This window comes from Brienomyrus brachyistius, chromosome 3 (genome assembly GCF_023856365.1).
Source record: "Brienomyrus brachyistius isolate T26 chromosome 3, BBRACH_0.4, whole genome shotgun sequence".
Classification (NCBI taxonomy): Eukaryota; Metazoa; Chordata; class Actinopteri; order Osteoglossiformes; family Mormyridae; genus Brienomyrus; species Brienomyrus brachyistius.
The window spans coordinates 13,286,041-13,307,122 of NC_064535.1; the positions used below are offsets into that span (position 1 = coordinate 13,286,041).

At 43.6% G+C, this 21,082-nt stretch overlaps 3 protein-coding genes across 4 annotated transcripts; 2 read left to right on the forward strand and 1 right to left on the reverse strand.

Annotated features, from left to right (window-relative positions):
- Window positions 1–1,471: 1,471 nt before the first annotated feature.
- On the forward strand, window positions 1,472–4,326 carry npm3 (nucleophosmin/nucleoplasmin, 3). The gene is made up of 5 exons (XM_049006944.1): window positions 1,472–1,638; window positions 1,886–1,971; window positions 2,152–2,271; window positions 2,360–2,453; window positions 2,835–4,326. The coding sequence occupies exons 1-5, from the start codon at window positions 1,569–1,571 to the stop codon at window positions 2,924–2,926; spliced, it is 462 nt and encodes a 153-aa protein (XP_048862901.1). The 5' UTR covers window positions 1,472–1,568; the 3' UTR covers window positions 2,927–4,326.
- A 2,609-nt stretch (window positions 4,327–6,935) lies between these two features.
- LOC125738211 (N-acetylneuraminic acid phosphatase) lies at window positions 6,936–9,405 on the forward strand. Of its 2 annotated transcripts, XM_049006943.1 has the most exons (3): window positions 6,936–7,088; window positions 8,403–8,870; window positions 9,131–9,405. In XM_049006943.1, the coding sequence occupies exons 1-3, from the start codon at window positions 6,999–7,001 to the stop codon at window positions 9,149–9,151; spliced, it is 579 nt and encodes a 192-aa protein (XP_048862900.1). In that variant the 5' UTR covers window positions 6,936–6,998; the 3' UTR covers window positions 9,152–9,405. The 2 variants fall into 2 exon arrangements, with proteins under 2 accessions (XP_048862900.1, XP_048862899.1); XM_049006942.1 differs by having other exon boundaries at window positions 8,403–9,405.
- Window positions 9,406–9,459: 54 nt separating this feature from the next.
- Window positions 9,460–20,388, reverse strand: polr1b (RNA polymerase I subunit B). Its single transcript, XM_049006932.1, has 15 exons — window positions 20,162–20,388; window positions 19,727–19,894; window positions 19,447–19,593; window positions 19,070–19,202; window positions 18,645–18,781; window positions 18,200–18,423; window positions 17,388–17,559; window positions 16,581–16,752; window positions 15,785–16,066; window positions 14,596–14,729; window positions 14,331–14,501; window positions 13,687–13,843; window positions 12,791–12,987; window positions 11,670–11,920; window positions 9,460–10,736 (listed from the first exon to the last, which is right to left on the reverse strand). The coding sequence occupies exons 1-15, from the start codon at window positions 20,336–20,338 to the stop codon at window positions 9,854–9,856; spliced, it is 3,405 nt and encodes a 1,134-aa protein (XP_048862889.1). The 5' UTR covers window positions 20,339–20,388; the 3' UTR covers window positions 9,460–9,853.
- Window positions 20,389–21,082: the final 694 nt, after the last annotated feature.

Consider the following 21,082-nt stretch of genomic DNA (forward strand, 5'->3'; position numbering starts at 1 on the left):
GGAGCAGAGCTGGGCCCGGATCCAGAAGCGGGTTTTAGCAATGTGTGCCGGAACGGAATGCACAGGTGCCTAAAAGATCTGTGTAAGGTGTTATCAATCGAAAACACATTCGAGAAACACCAAGGTTCTGGTTCTAAAAAGCACCACCTTTAGTGACGTAGTCCAGTCTCTGTTGCTAGGCAACAAGTGAAACCGGGTAAGTCAAGTGGGCTCAAATTACAGATCAGCCCCTGGCCATCACCCCAAGGCTCATCTCACAGACAGCCGTCATGCCAAAGCTCTTCCCCGTGACATACCGGAGGTGTTTGGTTGATGATGCAATCGTGATGATGCATTTTTAAGGTACCCCTTAAAGCTCAAGTTCACCCACACTGCTGCAGCAGGCGTTCACATCAATAACATATGTTCACAAATGTTTTTTTTTTTTTTTGTTTAATTATAAAAAAAAAAAAATGTGCAATTAACTTGATGTTATAACCAGACTGGCGGGTATTCTTAACTTCTGACTCGAAGACCAAGGCATACAACTCCCATTGGGCCACCCTGGAGGAGCATGAGAGTCTGCTGTTCAGCACTGATGATTGGTAGATGGCACAGGGGACCTGCTGCGGCTGCTGGTGTCCTGAATCCTGCACCCCGTTATACTGAGGGTGGAGCACGGAGGGTTGCAGCTCGGCACTGTGGGGCAAAAAAAGACACTGTCGCACTGCTATGATGCTGGCACTAATCTGAAGGGTCCTAGTCAGCGGAACCCAGGCTGCCCTGCAGCCAAACCTGGTGGGGTCCCCATGGAGCTCGTGTAGGTGGTCATCATGGGCCTGTTTCCCTGTACTGAGGCTGGGAATCACTACACACTTATGGCCATGGACTGCTTCATAAAGCGGCCTGAGGCATTTGCGGTTCCCGACCAGACCCCCTCTGCTTATCAAAATTAATCACCCATGCAATGGGCTCTAATTCGTTTTTGACTTCAGGAATTCATGGTAAGATGATTGCATTATGTAGTTGTAAGTGGTGATCCCTAATACAGTAGTCTTCATTTTATGGATAAAATGTCTTGTATTAGTCTTTTATTTTGTTTAGCAAACTGTAATTTTTTAAAACAAAATCCTTTTGGTATTGGTCTGAAATTAGGAAACCAGTTCAGAAAGAGTAAATCGCATTTAATACAACTCATTTATAACAATTCATTAGTAATGTGTTTTACTTTTGAAAACGAACTTCAACAATACATACAAACCATATGTTTCTCTAACATCTCTAAAGCCAAAAACGCTATCAACATTTGTAAGAAATTTAATTTCGTTTTGTAACTTAACCTCCTGCATTGTTCTTCTTATTCTGTTTTTCTTTTCATATTTGAACTTTCTGTATTACAGCGGTTTTTTGTGCTGGTTCACTGTACTGTATGTTGTACAGTTGAACTACTAATAAAGTGTTAAAAAAGACACCTGTCGTCGCACACTTATGACGTCACATGCGACAGCACTTGCAGCGGATCGCGTTTTCTGTTTCTCGACAGAAACGTTTCTCTTGCCTGAGACCTGCTGTCCTAGTTACGTATAAAAATGTCTTTGGACAAAAAATCGCTAGAGAGCAGTAGTTTGAGCCATACGGAATTGGAAAGCTACCCTTTCAGTAAGCTGTTTTGGTTTTTTTTTTTTTTACAGTATTGTAATAAGTATATTTTCAGTACACGTGGGAGACACCTCCAGTTTATGGATTTTCGGTAGTCATAAAGATACTAATAAACTGCTTTATTATTTTTATATTACGTAATATATAAGTATAGTTGGCTAGCTTCATTGGTTTATGGTTTGCCTTTAATTTCGCTAATTTATTAACGAAGAAGCTAACTATTTGAGATGGTTGGCTTTTTCCTCAGGTTGTGTTTTAACTTCCCGACTCCCGTACTACACGTTCCACGGGGACCAGGAGGAGGATGGTGATCACTTTCTTGAACTCCAAACAGTAGGTGATGTTTTCCTTGCTTGTACCCCACAAATGTAAAACATATTCAGTGCAAAGTGCCACTACACAGTCTTTATAAAAGGCCATTTGATTGTTGGTATAATCAGCAAAATGTGTCGAGTGTGTTCAGCCTTATTTAACTGGGGGAAAAAAATTAAGATGTCTGCTATTTACATACAGATCTGCTTGGGAGACGGTGCCCAGGAAGAGAGCCACGAAGTAGCTGTGATGGCATTGAATCACCTGGGGAAGAAAGCGTCTGTCCCTGTGGCTACCCTTCACCCGTCATGTCTGCCTATGGTACAGTACATGCTTTATGTGTGTGCGAATAAAGACAAATGCTTCCTAGTTTTTGGTGCAATGTAAGAGGTTCCCTGATCTATCCCAGGTGAGTTTAGGAGGGTTTGAGCTGAAGGCCCCTGTGACGATTCTTCTGAGGTCTGGATCGGGACCTGTCACTGTGAGCGGTCTTCACCTTGTTGGTGAGAAAGGCAGCCCGGCTGGGCCACTCACACACTGCACTGCCACTTAATCTCACACCTCACCATTCTATTAACAGCAGCATCAGGGTTGTGCTGAGTGGCTGTCTCCTTCCTTTTTGGGTTTGGCTTGTGGTTGCAGCTGTACATCTTCCCAGGGTTGCTTATATAGCTTCACTGTATTGCTGCCTTAGTCATCAGAGGGAGGGAGGGAGAGAGGGTGAAGGAGGATGTTGTCACATGGGGATTGGAGACGTTGCACAATCTACATAACTGATGATAGTCTGCAGAGCCAAGTATTGTGCCTCCACTGAATCAGAAAGAGTCAGTAGAGAGCGCTCATGCAGGACAGTGACATCAAGCCCCATCTCTCATTCCCCTCAGAGGATGAGCAAAAATCAGAACCAGAGAAGTCAGAGGAGCAGGAGGAAAAGATGATGCCTGTCAAGTGTGCCAAGAAGAAGCCAAAAGTCTAGTTGGTGTCTAAACACCATCTCTACTTTGGGTGTATTTCCATTTATTACATTTATTTATTTACCAGATGTCAGTATCCCTGGAGAAAATGGGGTTAAGGGTCTTGCTCAAAGGCAAACAGTAATATGATTACTGTGCCAGCCATGAGTTTTGAGCCCACAACTATCTGGTCATGGACTCAGATCCCTAAACCACTGAGCTGTGTGTTGTCCCTGTGGTTAAGTTTATTTTTCATTTACTTATTTAGCAAACACTTTTATCAAAAAATGACAAAATTCAGAAAGCAGGGTCAACCGTCCCTGATGCAATTTGGGTTACGGTCCTTGCTCCAGGGCCCAACAGTGAAATCACTTTGCCAACCATAGGTTTCAACCTGCTTACCTACCAATTATAAGTACAGTAGAACTTTGGAAATCAAACACCTCTTAACTCACTCAACCTGAACGACAAACTGGCTCTTCAAATTTCTTTTGACTTGTACCTCAACCAAAATCTTGGAACTCAGCCGTTCCTGCTAAAACTTGTATGGGCTCAGACGCATTCAGCTCCACGAATTCGGACCTCGAACAGGTCGGTTGAGAAAAATGTGGCCACAGCTCGACCGAAATACTGGAGACACAACAAAACAAAACAGACCTGCTAAAAAACTTGTGCAGATCAAGATGCGTCTCCCCTGTCAAACAGTAACCCCCCCCATTCCTCCTCTTCTCCACCTCCCACTTCGAGTGCCATCACCTCATCTTAATACAGGTAAAGTGCTCATAAATTGTCAATTATTTCATGTTTACTGCTTTTGTACATATGTGTACTTTTTCATGTGTGTGTTTTATTTTGATTGTTAATGCTTTTTATCATTAGGTAGGTAGGTAGATTGCTTAATTAAACCTATCATTTGGGGGTCTGGACGGATTAAATTCATTTACATTATTTCTTATGGGGAAATTCAACTTGGACCTCGACCAAAAATGCAACTTGACCAGCCTCCTGGAATGAATTAAGTTTGTGTTCCAAGATACCACTGTACAGTGTCCTAATCCACTGAGCTGAATGCATTATTTATGTAGTTAGTCTTTCAAGTTTGCATTTTATAACATATCTAAAAGTTTAAGAATGCAACAGTCGGGAATCTCTTCAAAATGAAATCAAATTTTGAATGCCGTTTTAATTCATGGATCTTACATTGTCATTTTATACATGTATTCGTAGTAGATTAACCTATTTTCTTTGAAATATTTGAAGGAGAACTAGGTAGTCCCAGTATTCTTTTACTGGAAGCTTTCAGGGAGCTGTATTACTGGGGCTATATTGGGTAGGGCACATGGCAGGTCTGAACAGATGGACAGCTGCTACGAATGTTTTTTTTATTTGTATTGTCTATAAATAAACATTGTTTTATTCTTAATCTCATCTTTTATCTTTTGTTGAAGCCGTTGCTTTTGTAAAATGCAATCACATCCCTATTCCTGTGGTCAGTCTTTCCTGGGCTGGGAGGTTCAGGGACACTCTCGGGTCATACCGGCGAACTTGTGACCTGCGTGTTCAGGAGAGTCAGTGGAGGAGATGAAACGGAGAGCAACAGGGACAAATCTGTTGCCTTTTGAAGGCCTCACTTCTATCATGAACTGTCAAGGAGGATTTCATGAGGCTCAAGGAGGATTTCATTAGGATTAAAATCCTCCAAAAATATTAAAAATCAAATCCAAAAATCTATTACCGAGCATAATCATGCAACAGCATAATCTGGACAGGCAAAGGCATAGCCTCCAACACTATAAAATACATGTTCATGGAGTCATAAATTCTTAAGTCTTTTAATATAGCTGCCCTCCAGCACAGTGGAAAAACGAAACAAGTCCCTGTTGTATGCATGGAGTCTGACTGTTTCTTCCCATGGGAGAGATGAAGCAAAAGCACAGATTAAAGAACTGGAAAGTTTTCTCAACAATATTGAACAAGGAAGACTTGCGTTTTATTCTTGGTCTAGTGAGCAAAGCCAGGCATTGTTACTGAGGTAATGGATCTGTTATCTTCCATAACAAATACATAAAATCCTAAAACACTGCTATAACCTCACAAGACCATTGTATTTAGTAAGATATTATAGCAATGCCTCAGTTTCTCATAACCACAGCAACATAAACCTAGAGCTTATCCCATAAAGCACAGGACACACAAACACACACACACCAAGAAAATTCAGAAACAGAATGTGCAGAGGAACGCTGCACATAGACATCCGTGTGCAAATTAATTGAAAAACTGAAAGAACTGAACAATATATTTTTTCTAATTGGTATGAATCACACTGATATACCCACATTAATACCAGAGTTGTTATAGTTTTCAAGTTTACATTAGTTTCCATTTTTATTTAGTGTTATATTTTGGTTTTCAGATAAATGTTTTTAAGAGTACCATTTTTATTTTTATTAACATTACTAGTTTCAGTATTAATTTTTGTTACCAAGTTTTGATACCACACTGTTGTGTGAAGCATTTTGGTTTCTTGCCTCAAAATTCACTTCCAAATCCATCGCCTCTTTCCTGTAATGCCATCATGTTTTATAGCTATGAAGGACCTGGTTTATTGATGCACACATTCCCTGATTTGGTACTTTTGGTCAAGTAAAGACTACCTACCTACTACCATTGTACATCAACTTTGTCGACTATGAGAAGGCGTTCGACAGTGTGGATTGAGAGATTCTCTGGAAGCTCCTCCGGCACTATTGCATCCCAGCCATGGTGGTCAACCTGATCAAGAGCTCATACGAGGGGACAACCTGCAGAGTGATCCACGGAGGGCAGCTCACCAACAGCTTCCAAGTGAAGACAGGAGTCCGACAGGGGAGCTTGTTATCCCCGTTCCTCTTCCTCATCGCCATCGACTGGATCATGAAGACATCCACCAGTGAATGCAGAAATGGAATCCAGTGGACCTTGTGGAGCCAATTGGAAGACCTAGACTTTGCACACGATCTCGCTCTTCTCTCCCACAGTCAGCAGCAGATGCAAGAGAAGATCAATGTGCTGGCAACCACATCATCACAGGTTGGACTCAACATCCACACGGAGAAGACCAAGATTCTGAAGACCAACTCTAACAGCAACAACCCAGTCACCGTGAATGGAAGTTCCCTGGAGGAGGTACAGTCCTTCACCTACCTGGGCAGCATCATCGACCAGCACGGTGGAACAGATACAGACGTCAAGGCAAGGATCAGCAAAGCCGCCTTCATCCAGCTCAAGAACATCTGGGCTTCCAGAGAACTGACCTTGACCACCAAGATCCGTCTGTTCAATTCCAACGTGAAGTCAGTATTGTTGTATGGGGCCGAAACCTGGAGGACAACCAAAACCAACATCCGAAGAATCCAGACGTTCATCAACACCTGTCTCAGAAAGATTCTCCACATCCGCTGGCCAGACACCATCAGTAACACCAACCTATGGGAAAAGACCTACCAACCTTCAGTAGAAGCAGAAATCTGGAAGAGAAGATGGGGATGGATAGGGCATATCCTCCACAAACCACAAACCAACATCACCAGACAGGCTCTCAGATGGAACCCCCAAGGCAAGCGGAAGAGAGGCCGTCCAAGAAACACCTGGAGACGAGACCTCGAGGCAGAAATGACAAGGATGGGCTACACCTGGAGTCAACTAGAAAGAATGGCCCAGGACAGAAACCTCTGGAGATCTACCTTTGGCGGCCCATACCCCGGAAGGGGTGGAGGGCGAAAATGAAAAAAATGAAAGACTACCTAGGTGACCCTCACTGAAAACCCATAGCGAAGTATTGATTAGAGTGAGGAACTATTCCTATAAATATTAAAGTGAAGCAATAAGATAATTATTGTACAAAGCAATAATGATGCTACAGTGGAAACTCGGACAACATCCGGGAAGTGCCGTTTTCATCCGAGTTCCGACTCGGAGAGAATCGAACGTTGGATATATAACTTCATATCCCAGAATGCACCGCTTAAAACTACTTCCAGTTTGGTTCCGTGTTCTCACGCGATCGAAACTTCCCGGCAACCGTATCTGTGGATTTAATAGCGGTGGGAAATTATGTACGGTAACGGTGTAAAGGCGATTTTGTTCGATTTGGATAATACTCTTATAGACACACGTGGTGCCGGCGAAAGCGCCATTAAAAAAGTAAGAATATGAAAGTAACCCATGCGTTTACTGACTTTAGCCGCAGAAATTTTGATTGTGTAAGGCGTTAAACCAGTGGTTCTCAAACTCGATCCCCGGGACCCACTGCCCTGCTTGTTTTCCAGCTATCCCTGCCCTACACACTGCTGATTACCTGGATCAGGTGTGTTCAGTCAATCAGAAGCTGAAAGACAGCTGGGACTTGTGTGTGGGGTAGGGATAGCAGGAAAACAAGCAGGGCAGTGGGTCCCGAGGACCGAGTTTGAGAACCACTGCGTTAAACCAAGCCAGATCATTTCAGTGTAATCAAATATTTTCAGGTTGTGCCTCCTGATGCTATTGCAGTTGTTTGAGAATATTAGAGGTAGCCAACTGTTCCTGCTATTAAGCGATTACAAATTTTGAAATTGTTTCCTATGTCTTTAAAGCACTAGCTAGTTGGTGACGTGGCTGGTCGCAATCTATGGAGCTAGTAAAAAAAAACTGTCGAATAATTCAGGGTTGCCAGCTTTGGCCAGCGGGCTGGTGTGAGGTTTTTAATCCGAGACAAGTATGCACACGCATTTACATGTATGCAAGATATTTATTACCTTGTAAATAGTCTCAAGGGTTTGCAAACTACCCAACGTATTTGGTGTAGCTGATTTTAAGTTTATAATGGAATAATATAGATTTGTCGTAAGATTGTCCGGCCAGATGTTAGAGTTGGCAACCCTGCTAATTTAGTCATCAAATTAAGTCTTGACATAATACATTAAATAAAAAATAAAAAGCTACTTATAGTGATTGTAATTTAGATTTAAATTTAATTAGACTTACCACCTCTTAACTTGGTCATGGTCAGTAAGATAACGAATCTGTCCCAGGCAGCATAAGGCTGAACGTCGTGGACACCCCAGATAAGATGAAAGTCTCTCGTAGGACTTGAATATGTTGAACTACAAATTCAAACGATTTGGAAGCAGACGCAGTCAGTTTTTTCCGATATCTACACTTGTGGATGAAACTGCAGAGGACGGTGAATTGATGTGCACCTTGCGGTAAAAAGACAAGCTTGCATGTATTCGTGTGAAACACATGCCTGTGCATACATTTTCATTACTGGATTGTACACACTTTCATAAATGTTGATGGTATTTTTTTCAGAATTCAGTAAAAGCTTACTGAAAATATATACATACTATGACTACAAATATTTTGAAGATTATTTGCTTAACGATTGTTTCTTCAAAGAGAATGGAAAGCTGGTTCTACAAACTATGTTTTAAATAAATTCCTACATAGAAAATAAATAAATTACCCCTTTTAATACAGGTTGCTGAATTGCTCAGGACAAAACTGCATCATGGAGACGTCGATACTATTTGTAAGAAATTTAAAGAAAAGCTGCTTGAGGAATCATACCAACCCTCTGCAGACTTGACCATTGACCAGGTGAGGATAAATTACTGGGACATGGCCATTGAAGAAGGTGAGGGCTTGGATCATGACCCCTCCCTGGCTGCTCAGTGTTACTGGCTTTGGAAAAACACAAGACTGGCTCACCTCCGTATCCCTGGGCCAGTCCAAAGGCTACTGCAAGAGCTGAGGACAACCCACAAGCTGCTGCTTTTGACCAATGGGGAATCCCAGACACAGAGGGAAAAGATCCAGGCTGCGTGTTGCAGGGGTCTCTTTGATGCCGTGGTGGTAGGTGGGGAGCATGCAGAGGAGAAGCCAGCCCCTTCCATTTTCCAGCACTGCTTCCACCAGCTGGGGGTGGGGCCCCAGGACTGCATAATGGTAGGGGACTCGCTTGACACAGATATCCTTGGTGGCATCAACGTAGGTGTCCGTGCCACCGTGTGGATCACCGACAAGGGCACCATACAGCCGGAGGCATCTATAAAGCCAGACTATGTTTTAGCAACTGTGCTTGAGCTGCCCTCAGTCCTGTCCACTTTGTAGCGAGAGATTCAATCAGACATGCTGTGAAATGATAAACTTTATTGATCCCCATGGGGAAATTCTCCTTATGCCCTCCCCCAACTTGCTCTCTATAGATTGGAGTAAGCTGGCCGTGAAGGGCAGCCATCCATTTGCAGTGCCCAGGGAGATAGGAGTTAAGGGCCTTGGCTCAAGGACCCCACAGATGTGCTGAAGCCGGGCTTGAACCAGTGACCTTCCAATCACAAGCAGAGACTCAAATCTGTAATTTGGTAGTAAAAGATGCATAAAGAGAAAAATTGTAGTTTCTCTCCACCAATATGAATGTAAATATATTAAGATTGCTGCTGTGAAATAGAATTTTGATTAAAATAAAAGTTCATGTAACACCCATTCTGTCAACTGAATTGTTCACGATAAACCTCAGGATGCACGAAACTGCAAGTACCATTCCATCAGTTGGGTTTATTAGGAAAAACTGGACGCATGTCTTTAGCTGACATAACTATTTGCTATTACCAATTTTCTGCAGGGATTTTAAGTCTGGGTTATCGTCTGCATTTACAATAAACCACCTATTGTCTCGGTGCTTTCAAAGGAAGCTTGAAAAACCTCAGTAATATCAACACAGCAGATACACATTATATTACAAATAGTGGGATCTCACTCTCCTCAGAGGAGTGATATTATATAGCCTGTCTTGTAAGCAATGGTGGCATAAAAATAGAAAATATTGCCTTATTACTTTTACATCAAACGAGGTCCAGTCAAGTTTCCATAATCCACAAAAATCCATGAATGGGACCTATGATTGTACTCCAGGTTAGAACGGCAGCAAATCACTCGACATTCAGTTTGACCTTGATGTTCATGGCGGCGAGCTCAGCGACAAAGTACCGGAACACGTAGGGCAAGGCCACAGAGTCTATGGCACTGCCCTTCCCACACAGGGTACAGATGGTTTTCCGGTGGCGTGTGGCCGACCAGGAGGGCGGAGGTTTCTCCAAGAGGGGCGACAGCAGGCTACCACAGTCCAGGCACACTTGGGCTACGGAGCGGTCAGAGCAGTTGAAGAGGCGGTCATGCAGCAGGAAGGAGGAGCCGTGGGCCAGAAGAGCGTCCCTCTCCATCTCCCCGAAGCGAATGCCCCCCTGGACGTTGCGGCCTCCTAGTGGCTGGTTGGTCACTTTGTCCCGAGTGCCTGTGGTCCTCACCTGGAACTTGTCGGAAACCATGTGACGAAGGCGTTGGTAATACACCACGCCGATGAAGATGTCGGCCTCCAGCTCCAGCCCGCTGAGGCCGCTGTAGAGCCGTTCCGTGCCATAGTAATTGTAGCCCGCAGCTTGGAGCATGGCACCGAAGTGCTCGAGGGCAGGGCACTCCTCAGAGAAGGTGAAGGGCGTGGCGTCATGGCACAGACCGTGCAAAGCGCCCGACTTGCCTGCCATGCTCTCGATGAGCATGCCGATGGTCATGCGTGACGGGAAGCCGTGTGGATTGAACAGGATGTCCGGCGTCATGCCGCTCTCAGTGAAGGGCATGTCCTCGGCGGGCCACAGCCGGCTCAGAATGCCCTTCTGGCCATGGCGACTGGCGAACTTGTCGCCGATGGTGGGGTTACGCGGCACACGCATGGTCATGCACACGCGGCTGAAGCGGCCTGTTCCCGTGTCATTGCTGCACACCTTGATGTTGTCCACGACACAGCTCTCCTTACTCCTGCCAGTTTGGGGAGGGGGGCGAGTTAGAAATATTTAGATAATCTTGACCCTTGACATATGAATGCTTTGCTCAGAGGGTGAAAATTCATAAACAGAACCATTAGTGCTTTGATTTATGATAAAATGTCATGTCCATTCATGTATCCTTACACATGTAGTGAAGTGTGTCACATGTGCATGTAGTGTGTAACTGTTGTGATGTCCCAGCATCCTGGCCACAATTAGGGTGCTGCATGATGCCTGGGATATGCAGCTAGAAGGCGAATGATAAACCTAAATATATACAACCATCAAGAATGATATTTGTTGCCTTGTACAATGCGTAACTCCCTTAAATGTCAAAGCAAGATTGTAGCGCATCGGACGGCTGGTATGCCTTCACGCAGTAGATTATACTGGCGATATGTATTGAGGTTAAAATGACAATATGCAAATACAAATCAACCATTCATCATCAATGGAAAATGTGTATAGATTAGGGATGGTGAGATTCACCAGTTCGCATCAGTATATTGGCTTAAGTCCTTGATGTGACTGCCCAGATTTTAAAACATGCTGCATTACTAGAGGTGTAAATATCTGGAGTGAAAAATGGTACTTTTTTTTAGAAGAACCAAAGAATAAATATCAAACTATCTGTACCATATTAAACTGCACAGCATCATATTTTTCGCATTGCATCATTGCACTGAATAGCACTGTGACAGATTGCACTGTATCACAATAGGGGCGAATCATACTGCATCGCATTAGCACTTGTTTCATAGGCATCTCTAATATATTGGATCATTGCATGGACATGTGTATGGCATTGGCCTAAGTAATGGAGATGCACATCCCTAGTATACATGTCATGTCACATTTTGGGCCACCCAAACGTGCCAGTAAAGACGCAAGTGATAAAAATCCCGTGAAGAGCATGAAAACTGACTTGTAGTAGGTGATGAAGCTCTGGCCGGTGTTGAGGTTGATGTAGCTGTAGTAGGGGTCTCCATACTGCAGCACAGACCCCACAGGCGGAAGGCCGTCAGGGTCCAGCTTGTCCATCACCTTAGGGTCACCGTGTTTCACCCCAAACACCAGGCCATCAACATCCTTCATCTTGGTCTTCAGGTCCAGCAGCTCTGTCTTGTACACGCAGCCATGGGCAAAACCCCTCTCCCATGATGCCTTGTTCACAATCTGGAGGAAATTGAGCAATTTTGTTTGAACGCGCCTGCATTTATACTCATCATATTTTATATTATCACTACAAACATCGTCAGAAACTCTGCAGCAATGTTGAGCAGATTTGTCACTATGTCAGTCCTAAGACGCTTTCACACTGCCAGAACTTTTTTCTGGAAATGGACCCTTTTTCCAGAACCAGGGACTTTTATCGTGTTCACACCACAGGAAGCCTGATTATAGTTCCTTGGAGGCAGTATCAGAAACTCTAGACTATGCACTTCTCTTTGGAACAAACTACTGTAGAGGTGCTTACAGGGTGCTGACTGGTTGACCACAAGCACCGCTGCTAACTTGAAAATTACGTAGCAGAGGGAATTAAATGTATTTGGGATACAAAAATAATACATCACTTAATACATTTTTTACTTCTCCATATTTCTTCATCGGAAAGTTTAAATCGCCAACCAACAAACTTTGTCTAATACTGCTTGCGAAACTTGCCAGCACGTATCAGGACAACGTCACTCGTTTATTATTTTGCGGAAAACAAAAAATGGATCTGCTAGCCAGATTCAATGAGAATCATGTATGTCGCAGGTCATACAAGTAAAATGCAAATAAAAGACTGTGTTCCATTTTAATTGTGATCGACCCCCCCCCCCCCCCGAGACTAACAAATAACTAACAAAACAGCAGTGTCTTGGGGTAGTGGTGTAGTTTCGTATGAAACTGAGTGTGAAGTTTAACCTTCTAACTTTTTGCGTCTTCTGTGCTTATTTATCAAAGATTTTAAGTGACTTGTAAACCGGGACCAGGTTTGGTGTGAAAGTGCCTTTGGATCAAACAAGGATAAATCAAACAGTCCAAAAAACGAGTCCTCACCATGGCGTCTTCCATATCGTAGCCTGTGTACGAGATGACTGCCACAATGGCGTTGGTACCGATGGGATAGTTGTCCATGTTGTAATGATCGTACATGTAGGGCCGGACTATGGGACTCTGGGGTGTCTGCAGACGGTACAATTTGTTGTCGGTACGGTCCAGGTAGGAATGCAGTGGAAAGCCCATTGTCTGTTTGCCTGGGGGGGGTAGAGTCCAAAAGAAGTGTAAAAAAGTATTATGGCCAAATTCCCAAGAAGCTCAGCAACCAGGACATCTACTTTAGAAAACTAGGATTGTGCAACTAGGCTAAGCTTCCAATGAATGGTGAGGTACAAGTGTAAGCAGTACTGGAGCAAGAGCTTCACAACATCAGCCTAACAAAGCAAGAAGCGAAAAAGACTATTCAAGGATCAGAAGGACAACATGAGAGCAAACATTCGAGGAAGGTAAAGAGGCATCAAGCTTTCAGCTGACGGAGCCAGAGACATCAGGGCATGGCATCCCAATCAGGGGCAGGTGCTGCTGCCCAAGCAACAAGGAAGATGTCGAGTTTTATACCCGACATGAGGCTAGCAAGACAGGAGCTCAAAGACAAACTCAAAGCTCCCCGTTGTAGTTGCAGTAATCAGCTGAAACACAACCTTGGAGAGTGCTATCCACCAAAATTTGATATCAGCAAATGTACAATTGTTAAAATTGAGTATATAATAAATCCCATTTCACCATTTAAAATGGTTATTTGTTGAAAAAGAAAGAAAGAAAAAAACTAAGTTCCTATATCAATTATGTTATTAGCCAAAGCACAACAAGGGCAAAGGTATTCAACAACAACCTAGCATACATTTTTACCGAAATTACACAGTGAAAGCAGCAGATCCACATGGTGGCAGACTTACCCATCTGACACTGGTACATGTTCCTGGGACTCTGGTTGTGGTCAGAAAAGGGGATGAAGTTGGCAACCACACTCAGCATACTGTGGGGGAACAGTTCCTGATGCGTAGTCACTCCCAGCTCAATCTCACTCTCAAATATAGCCACGTTGATGAAGAGCTGAGGGGAGAGTCATTAGCTTTGACATTACTACCCAGACCGGTCTCTAAATTCCAGGTCAACATCTTTGCAGTGGACCAAAACCATGCCTTTCCAATACGAACTCCAAGATGGCCTACGCTTTATTTTATACAGTCTGCAGGAAGAATAACTGCATAGTTAATTAGCAGAAGATGCAAAGATGATAGGGTAACCTTTTGAGAAATGTTACCAGGCAATTGCCAACCAGGTGAGACAAAAGGACAACTCATCTGGATTCTGGATGATTACAAAATGTTGCCCACTGCCAATTCGTTTTTCAAACTGAAATTAGTTGCCCACTATCAATGGGAAAATGCCCAAGCAACACTGGTCAGCAACTGTGTTCAAACACCTGCCCTGTATACCATCAACTTTACAAGAAATTTTATAGATAAAATTCACACACAAAACACTTTTGTCTAGTTAACAACTGTGTCAATAAGCAACTACATTACTACTATCATACCTGCTCAAAGGTGCCAATGAGCTCTTGCTTGCCCAGGGCCAAGTTATGGACGGGTCGTACCATCCGGCTGGGGCTGGTGAAAAGCAGCAAACTGGGGTAAATGCTGGCTTTGCCTGTGTGCGGCACCAGAACGATCTCCATCCAAGGAGGGACCTTCCTTTGCTTCAGCACCTGCGGGGGGAGGGGGGGGGGAATCGAGAGCTAAGTTTCTAAATGACACTTCAGATGAGACATTCTTCTGCCAGGACAAGGGACCTTGGCTCACCTTGAAACTCCGAAGAGTGTTGGCCAGGGAAGGTGCGAGGTCTTTCTCCACCCAGCCCACCATTGCCCCGTCGATAACCACCGGGTAGCAGTCTGAGTAAGGCTGGCTGGGGGTGCCATCTACAGGCGTCATACCTAAGCACAGCGTTGTGGAAACATCAGATCATACATGAGGCCACAGGGTACTAAACAATCCAGTTTCCAGTACTGTGTACCCAGCCTAGAGTCAATCTGGTAACAGGGAATATTATGACAGAACACTAGCTGACTGCAAGGGGCACACATACACATACAATAGCTAATTAATAAATGCCAATTTGATTAACAGCATATATGAGGAATGTGGGAGGAAACCTGACCAGCTTGGGGGGAACATGTAAATTTCACACACAGAGTGTGACTGGGATTCACCACTACCTCTGGAGTCATTTTCCTATTAAGTGACTTTCCAGGAATAGTGGGCTTGCAGTTCAGGGGGCGTGTTACAGAAACTTCCTTTCTTAAGTCGTAAGACAGGAAGAGTATCAAAGCAATTTGGTTCTGGAATACCAAACAGGAAAAATCCTGTCGTATCTTCATCTTATGTCAGGTTATAAGAAAATCCTAAATTCAGAGTTTAACATCAGTTATCAACTTTCTTGTCTGCTACATGGCAGCCAACGCTGCATTTCTCACGGAGCTATTCTGTAACCCACTGACATTAAGATTTTCTCATATATTAAAAAAAAGGAACAAAAACGATGACGGGCGCTAAACCTCAAGACAGACGAGTTTGAACCGAGAAATACAAAAAATTTACAGCAATGCTTGGGAGATAAAAGCCCAGTTGCACCAGATATGTGACAGTCGAGGTAGAAAGCTTGCTTGATTATAGCGAGTTCTTCTTTTCGAACCTGTAAGTAATGAGCAGCTAAATTACTAAATACTGTTGCTACCTCATTTAAATTGTGCAAGTTTAGCTAATACACTTTTTCCATCTTAATTTAAGATGAGAACATCTGTAATGCCTTTTTCCCAAATCAGGTCCTAACCGTAGTCACCATGGTTACCAAACAGTCCGTATAGGATCTGTAATACAGCCCAAAGTACTGGGCACAAACACGTTCATGTGTTGAGGCTGCTGAAAGCATTACAGCACCTGCTAAAATAGTCACTCCAGCCACAGTGGCGTGGAGCCCCCCCCCACTCACCGAGGGAGCAGAGCAGAGCCGGCAGGCTCGCTGTCGGGTGGACGGTGTTCACGATCTCACAGTGGGCCGTCATGTGGTTCATGAGGCCACAGGGCTCCCCGTCCGGGGTGTGCACGGGGCACAGGAAGCCCCAGGACTCGGGCAGGAGCCGGCGGACTGACGTGGTCCGCATTTTGGCAAAGGCCGCACCCCTGTGCACGCAGCGGAAGTGGGACAGGTAGCGGACAAAGTTGAGCTTGTCGGCCACGACGGTCAGGCCGGAGCTCTGCATTAAGCCCAAACCTAGACAGTGCACAGAGACGCAGAGGAGGAGGTCAGCAAGGACAGGTGGAAACAACCAAATCAGACAGCCCCGAAACAGGGGCTTGCATGGCCAGTGGGTGGAGATGGCCGAAATTCGCCGAGATTAGAAGTCATACAGTAATAATAAAAAAAAAAAAACACTAAGGAGGAAACAATTCGGCTTCTTTAAACAGCAAATAGTACAAAACATTTTTAAAAACTTCACAAGGAAAAAAATACTAAATATGAACAGCACCGGGAGACCTAATCTGTCCAAGGGTTCTCCAGCTGAGAGCAGAGTCATCAAAATTTCTGAGCCAAATAAATCATTCGGGGCTCAGTCAGATTCTTTCGCGGCTCGAGTTCGGAACACCCCGCTCTTGTGACGCGTCTGAATAACATCACAGCACAATTAAAACTATTGTTTTACGATGACAAAGTGAAAAAGCTTCTATCAAAAACATAAGCAGACTTCAGGCTTTCTGCAGAGCCAATTTACTGCGGCCGTTCTCACCGGACTTCGAGACGAGGTTCCCCGTAGCCATGAGGTACTCAAACGCTTTGGTGAGGTCCGTCGCCATGTTCAACATTTTGAGAAGGCTGTCTGAATTAATGGCGCTGGTGAGCCGGTGGCCCCTCTTGTCAAAGGTGAATTTCACAGAAACCAGCCATGCCTGCATTTTTTCCTGCAGGGAGACAGAACAACATAGTTCTTGCATAGAAAGGAACTGACATAAGAAGCATAAGGTACCAGTGAGTGACCTTGGGGAACAGACAGAACAAGGCAGAGTCACCTTGAAGAGTATCATTATGCAGGTGCTCCTCAACTTATGATGGAGTTACATTTTGATGATCCCGTAGTAAGTGGGAAATATTATATTTGATGATAGCAAATATGAGTACAAGTAAATTAATAACTACTGTCACTGAATAAGTAAATAATTGCTCTAACTATATAACAGCAATTGAAAAGTAAAAAGATGAATAGAAGTTTACTTGGTTAAACCGAAAATAATGTATTGTACAGAATTTTACACCATGAGATGTTCATGCTCGCAATCGCTACAGAGACTGGAAGTGTGGATGCTGTCATCGCCTGGTATCCATACAAAGTATATATCATATAGCAGATTGCGAGCCTGACCAGGTATCAAAATTCAAAGCTGACTACTGAAAGCGCATCGCTAAACCCGTCATAAAGATCAAATACTATATGTGGAACCGTCCTAAAGCAAGGAGCACCTGTACAGCGGAGCACAGCCAGAAGAGAAGGAAGAATCATGCAAATCCAGCAAGATGTCCCAAGTGGAAATGGACGTACCTTCAGAAACATCAGGAATAGCTCGCCGGGGGTTAGCACCTCCTGACACATCAAGCTGTCTGGGTTTTCCTCCATGCAGCCCTGCTTGGCGAAGGTGAAGAGCTTGCGTGTCATCAGGCACAGCAGGTAGAACTTCTCCATGTCCGACTTCAGGTGGATACAGAGGCATTGGCTGTGGGGAGAGAGAGAGAGGGTCTGCCTGAAGCAACAAGTACAGGATGTGGTCTTTAGCCTTGCCACAAGTTAACAGCGGAGACCAAGGTAACCATCATATCCACTTCTAAAGTTTTACTGTAAAGGTGAACTATAGACTGCAGGCCATGAAATTAAAAACCGAAAAATCAATGAGCTACAGGTAAGAGTCACGTTACAAAGCAATACTTGGATTTAGCTTGACTGTAATCAGATATTATTTGCTACACTAAACCAGAACAGAGCCAAACCACTCCATCTTCCTCAATATAAAGTAGCAAAACAGTAAATGTAGCTTTTAAACTGATGAGTGACAGATACCAAAGAATACCATCCAGAGTACGTGATAAAATTTTTTTTTTTGAAAATTCTTCCTTAGGTGAGACCTTTCTTTTTTTGTTTTTTAACCACCAGCAACCCTCACCATCTGATGGGTAAATTTTACCAGCAAGGAAAAATGAGGCTGCTAGGCCTAAATCAGCTGAGAAACACTGCACTAGAGAATATCTGTAAACCAAACAAATACTGGGACTTTAATGCTTAATACAGCTTTTGCAAAATTTGACAACCCACATTAAAACAAATGGCAAAAACGTCCGCTCACAAGACTGACGACTCACTCGAGCAGGAGGCTGCCACACTGCTCGTCAGTGTACCACTCAGGCAGGTTCAGCTTGACACGGAAGCGCTCTCCCAGGTAGCCGAGAACCTTCTGCCGGCTGGTGCAGCCCTCTTCCATGACAAGGCGCAGCATGTCTGAAACGCAGCTCCTGTAGAAGGTATTCTCCTCACGCCCCTTGATTAGCTCCTTATAGATCTGGAAGTCTGTGAAGTCAACGAGGGCCTGTTTGAAAGGAGAACGCAGGATTACTGGAGACTCGTGTGACATTCACCAGGCAGTGCTCCGCTTTTACAGAGTCATTTCCAGATAAGACCATTTAACATAAGCAACTCTCAAAGTAGAGAGAAGATTCCACTTCAGGTCACATAGAAAACACCTCTCTATGATCTAATGAGCTGCTTTGCTGGATTATTGTCATCCTTGTACATGCTCCAGTTAGTCACCTTTAAAGCAAATCCCAGTGGGATAAAGAAGAGCTCCTTCTGGTGGATGAAGTTGACCATTACTGCCCCGTTGTCCAAGTAATGGAGGTTCATGTTGATGGCTGTGTGTTCATCCCTCACACAGCGTATTGAAATGCCTGGTGACAGAGGGTGACTATCTTCACTAATCAAACTTGATACAGACTAGTGGAGGGCTCCTCAATGCTGGACCTTCATTCCAAATCCAGGTCGTATTTTCAGTTTTACCCAGTAGGTAGGTTAATAATGAATGATTCTGACTGGCCACAGAGGCTTCACACTGGGTTATGCAAACAGCAGTTATGTCGTATCTAATAAAGTTAAGCTGACATTTACAAAAAAAACGTACCCAATTCACACAATCTGGAAAGCACAATGTATTTAAAATAAAAAAATACGTAAATTACCATATTCAGTGTAACCCTGGCCTCTGCTTTTCCATTTTGGCCGAGCCATTGCGATGGGATAATTTCTTCTGGGCATGACGAGCAGCCGGATAACTTTCTCAATTCCATTCACAATGAAATAGCCTCCCATTTCCTGGGGGGTGGTGTGTATGTTAAGGGGTGGTGGGACAAAAGCAACTATGCTAACACCACAAGGGAAAAGACCCAAACCTTTAAGTCATTTATAATACGAAAAACACATATTCAAAGAACAGCCTGCTATTTATATCATTCACAATTATTATTCACAATTTTCAAAATTATGCTACAATTACAGCTTGGCTGCCAGGCTGATTAAATTGATGCCTGCATGTCCAAGGAGATGACCAGCACCATACCTCTGCCTCCTCGTGGTGCTCAATGAGCTCTTTGGGGGAGAGTCCGTGAAGATTGCACAGTTTAGACTTCACCATGATGGGCACCTGGCCCATAGATTGCTTGATGATGCCTTTGGGGATGCCATTAACCGACCAGCTCACATCAGCCTGAGTGCAGACCCAATACCACACATAAGGAAGACTTTAATAACAAGTATGCAATATCTAGTGTAATCCCTAATTTAGGAAATAGCTGCTAAACCATTTCGCTTTAACAACATCAAATTTCCAAGGTGCCTACCACAAGTTTCCCTCTGTAGGTGCAGCGCCTGCCCCTACACTCTGCAGGAAATATGCTCAGGTCCTGACTAATAGTTCCTTTGGCAACGACTGGCTTGTGGATGACTGCTTCAACGAACGCCAGACTGATCCGCTCGTTTCTGACCATGAACTCCAATGGAGGGATTGCCTGGAATGATAGACAATTACGATAGTTTTTCCTCCACATAAAACAAGGCAATCAGCAAAATGGAATTACACTTACACATGAGTTATACTGTACACGCTCCAACTGGATAAAGTGCTAATTTTAGAACTAGTGTATACAAAACCGAAAAAGAATGTGTTCAAAAAGACTACAGGCAAAATACGTGCATACTAGTGCGAAGAGTTATAGATGTTTGCGTTGTTTTAAGTTGTACATGACTGATGACAATTTAGTTGGAAAATTGCCTACCTGTACTGCCCTGCAAAGTCCATCGGTGACCGCGTTATCAAACGATTCAACGTGAGCTTTAACAAGGTCCTGAACAGCGGCATGTTGTTTGCTTTTGGGAATGCCGAAGCCGACTTCGGCCAGATGCTTTAGAGTCGGTCCAGAGGGTAAATTACTCCACTTCAGCGTGGAATCCATGCTTGTTTAGAAACCACATGCATGCAATCACCGACCGGAAGAAGATATGGGGTGACCTAGGAAGTAAACCCGGTGCAAGGAATGCTGGGAATCGGAGTTGTGTGACGAGCCGATTAACGGTTCCTTAGGTTAAATACCTCAAACCTAGATACAATTTCATGCTATTTCATTCCCATAGGCGACTCAAGGCTTTTCTTCCATGGGGTGCAAGATGAAAGAGCCCAACCAATCATTCCTCCAGAGAGATACATTTGTTTAAAAAAAAAAAAGTAAATACACTTAAAATTATTTCACACATATGACTAACTTATACCAAAATTTTGAAATATAACATGATTTCATTCTATTGAATTTACAGTGTGTGTTCAAATAGCATTTCATCTGACCAGCAGGGGGTGCAATTGCACCCCGGTAAAATCGCCAAATGTCCGTTTCTTTATTTCTTGAAAAAACAATGCATGTCTGAATGCATGTCTCTTTCCAACCAACTGTATCCCACTTAAGTTGGATCCCGTTTCTAACCGCTATCTAGGCCTGCAACATTATCAGTTTACCCCCTTTAATTGCTTTCCCAGACACAGAACAAAAAAATAATACTTTATAATAAATTCCACTTTGTAGATTTTAGGATTTTTGTCCTCTCGCACAACTAACTTTCACCACTTGTAGTTAAACCCGGTTAAAGCATAACACTTATCAAGTGACTAAAGAATAACCAATCCTATAAGTTTATACTATTACACT

Coding starts and splice junctions, on each gene's coding strand:
- polr1b (XM_049006932.1), bottom strand. CDS start 20,338: ATGGATTCCACGCTGAAGTGGAGTAATTTACCCTCTGGACCGACTCTA. Junction 16,753..17,387: donor TATTCCTGATGTTTCTGAAG/GTACGTCCATTT, acceptor GTCTCCCTGCAG/GAAAAAATGCAGGCATGGCT. Junction 12,988..13,686: donor CATGTACCAGTGTCAGATGG/GTAAGTCTGCCA, acceptor TACCCCCCCCAG/GCAAACAGACAATGGGCTTT.
- npm3 (XM_049006944.1), top strand. CDS start 1,569: ATGTCTTTGGACAAAAAATCGCTAGAGAGCAGTAGTTTGAGCCATACG. Junction 1,639..1,885: donor ATTGGAAAGCTACCCTTTCA/GTAAGCTGTTTT, acceptor CTTTTTCCTCAG/GTTGTGTTTTAACTTCCCGA. Junction 2,272..2,359: donor ACCCGTCATGTCTGCCTATG/GTACAGTACATG, acceptor GATCTATCCCAG/GTGAGTTTAGGAGGGTTTGA.
- LOC125738211 (XM_049006942.1), top strand. CDS start 6,999: ATGTACGGTAACGGTGTAAAGGCGATTTTGTTCGATTTGGATAATACT. Junction 7,089..8,402: donor GCGAAAGCGCCATTAAAAAA/GTAAGAATATGA, acceptor CTTTTAATACAG/GTTGCTGAATTGCTCAGGAC.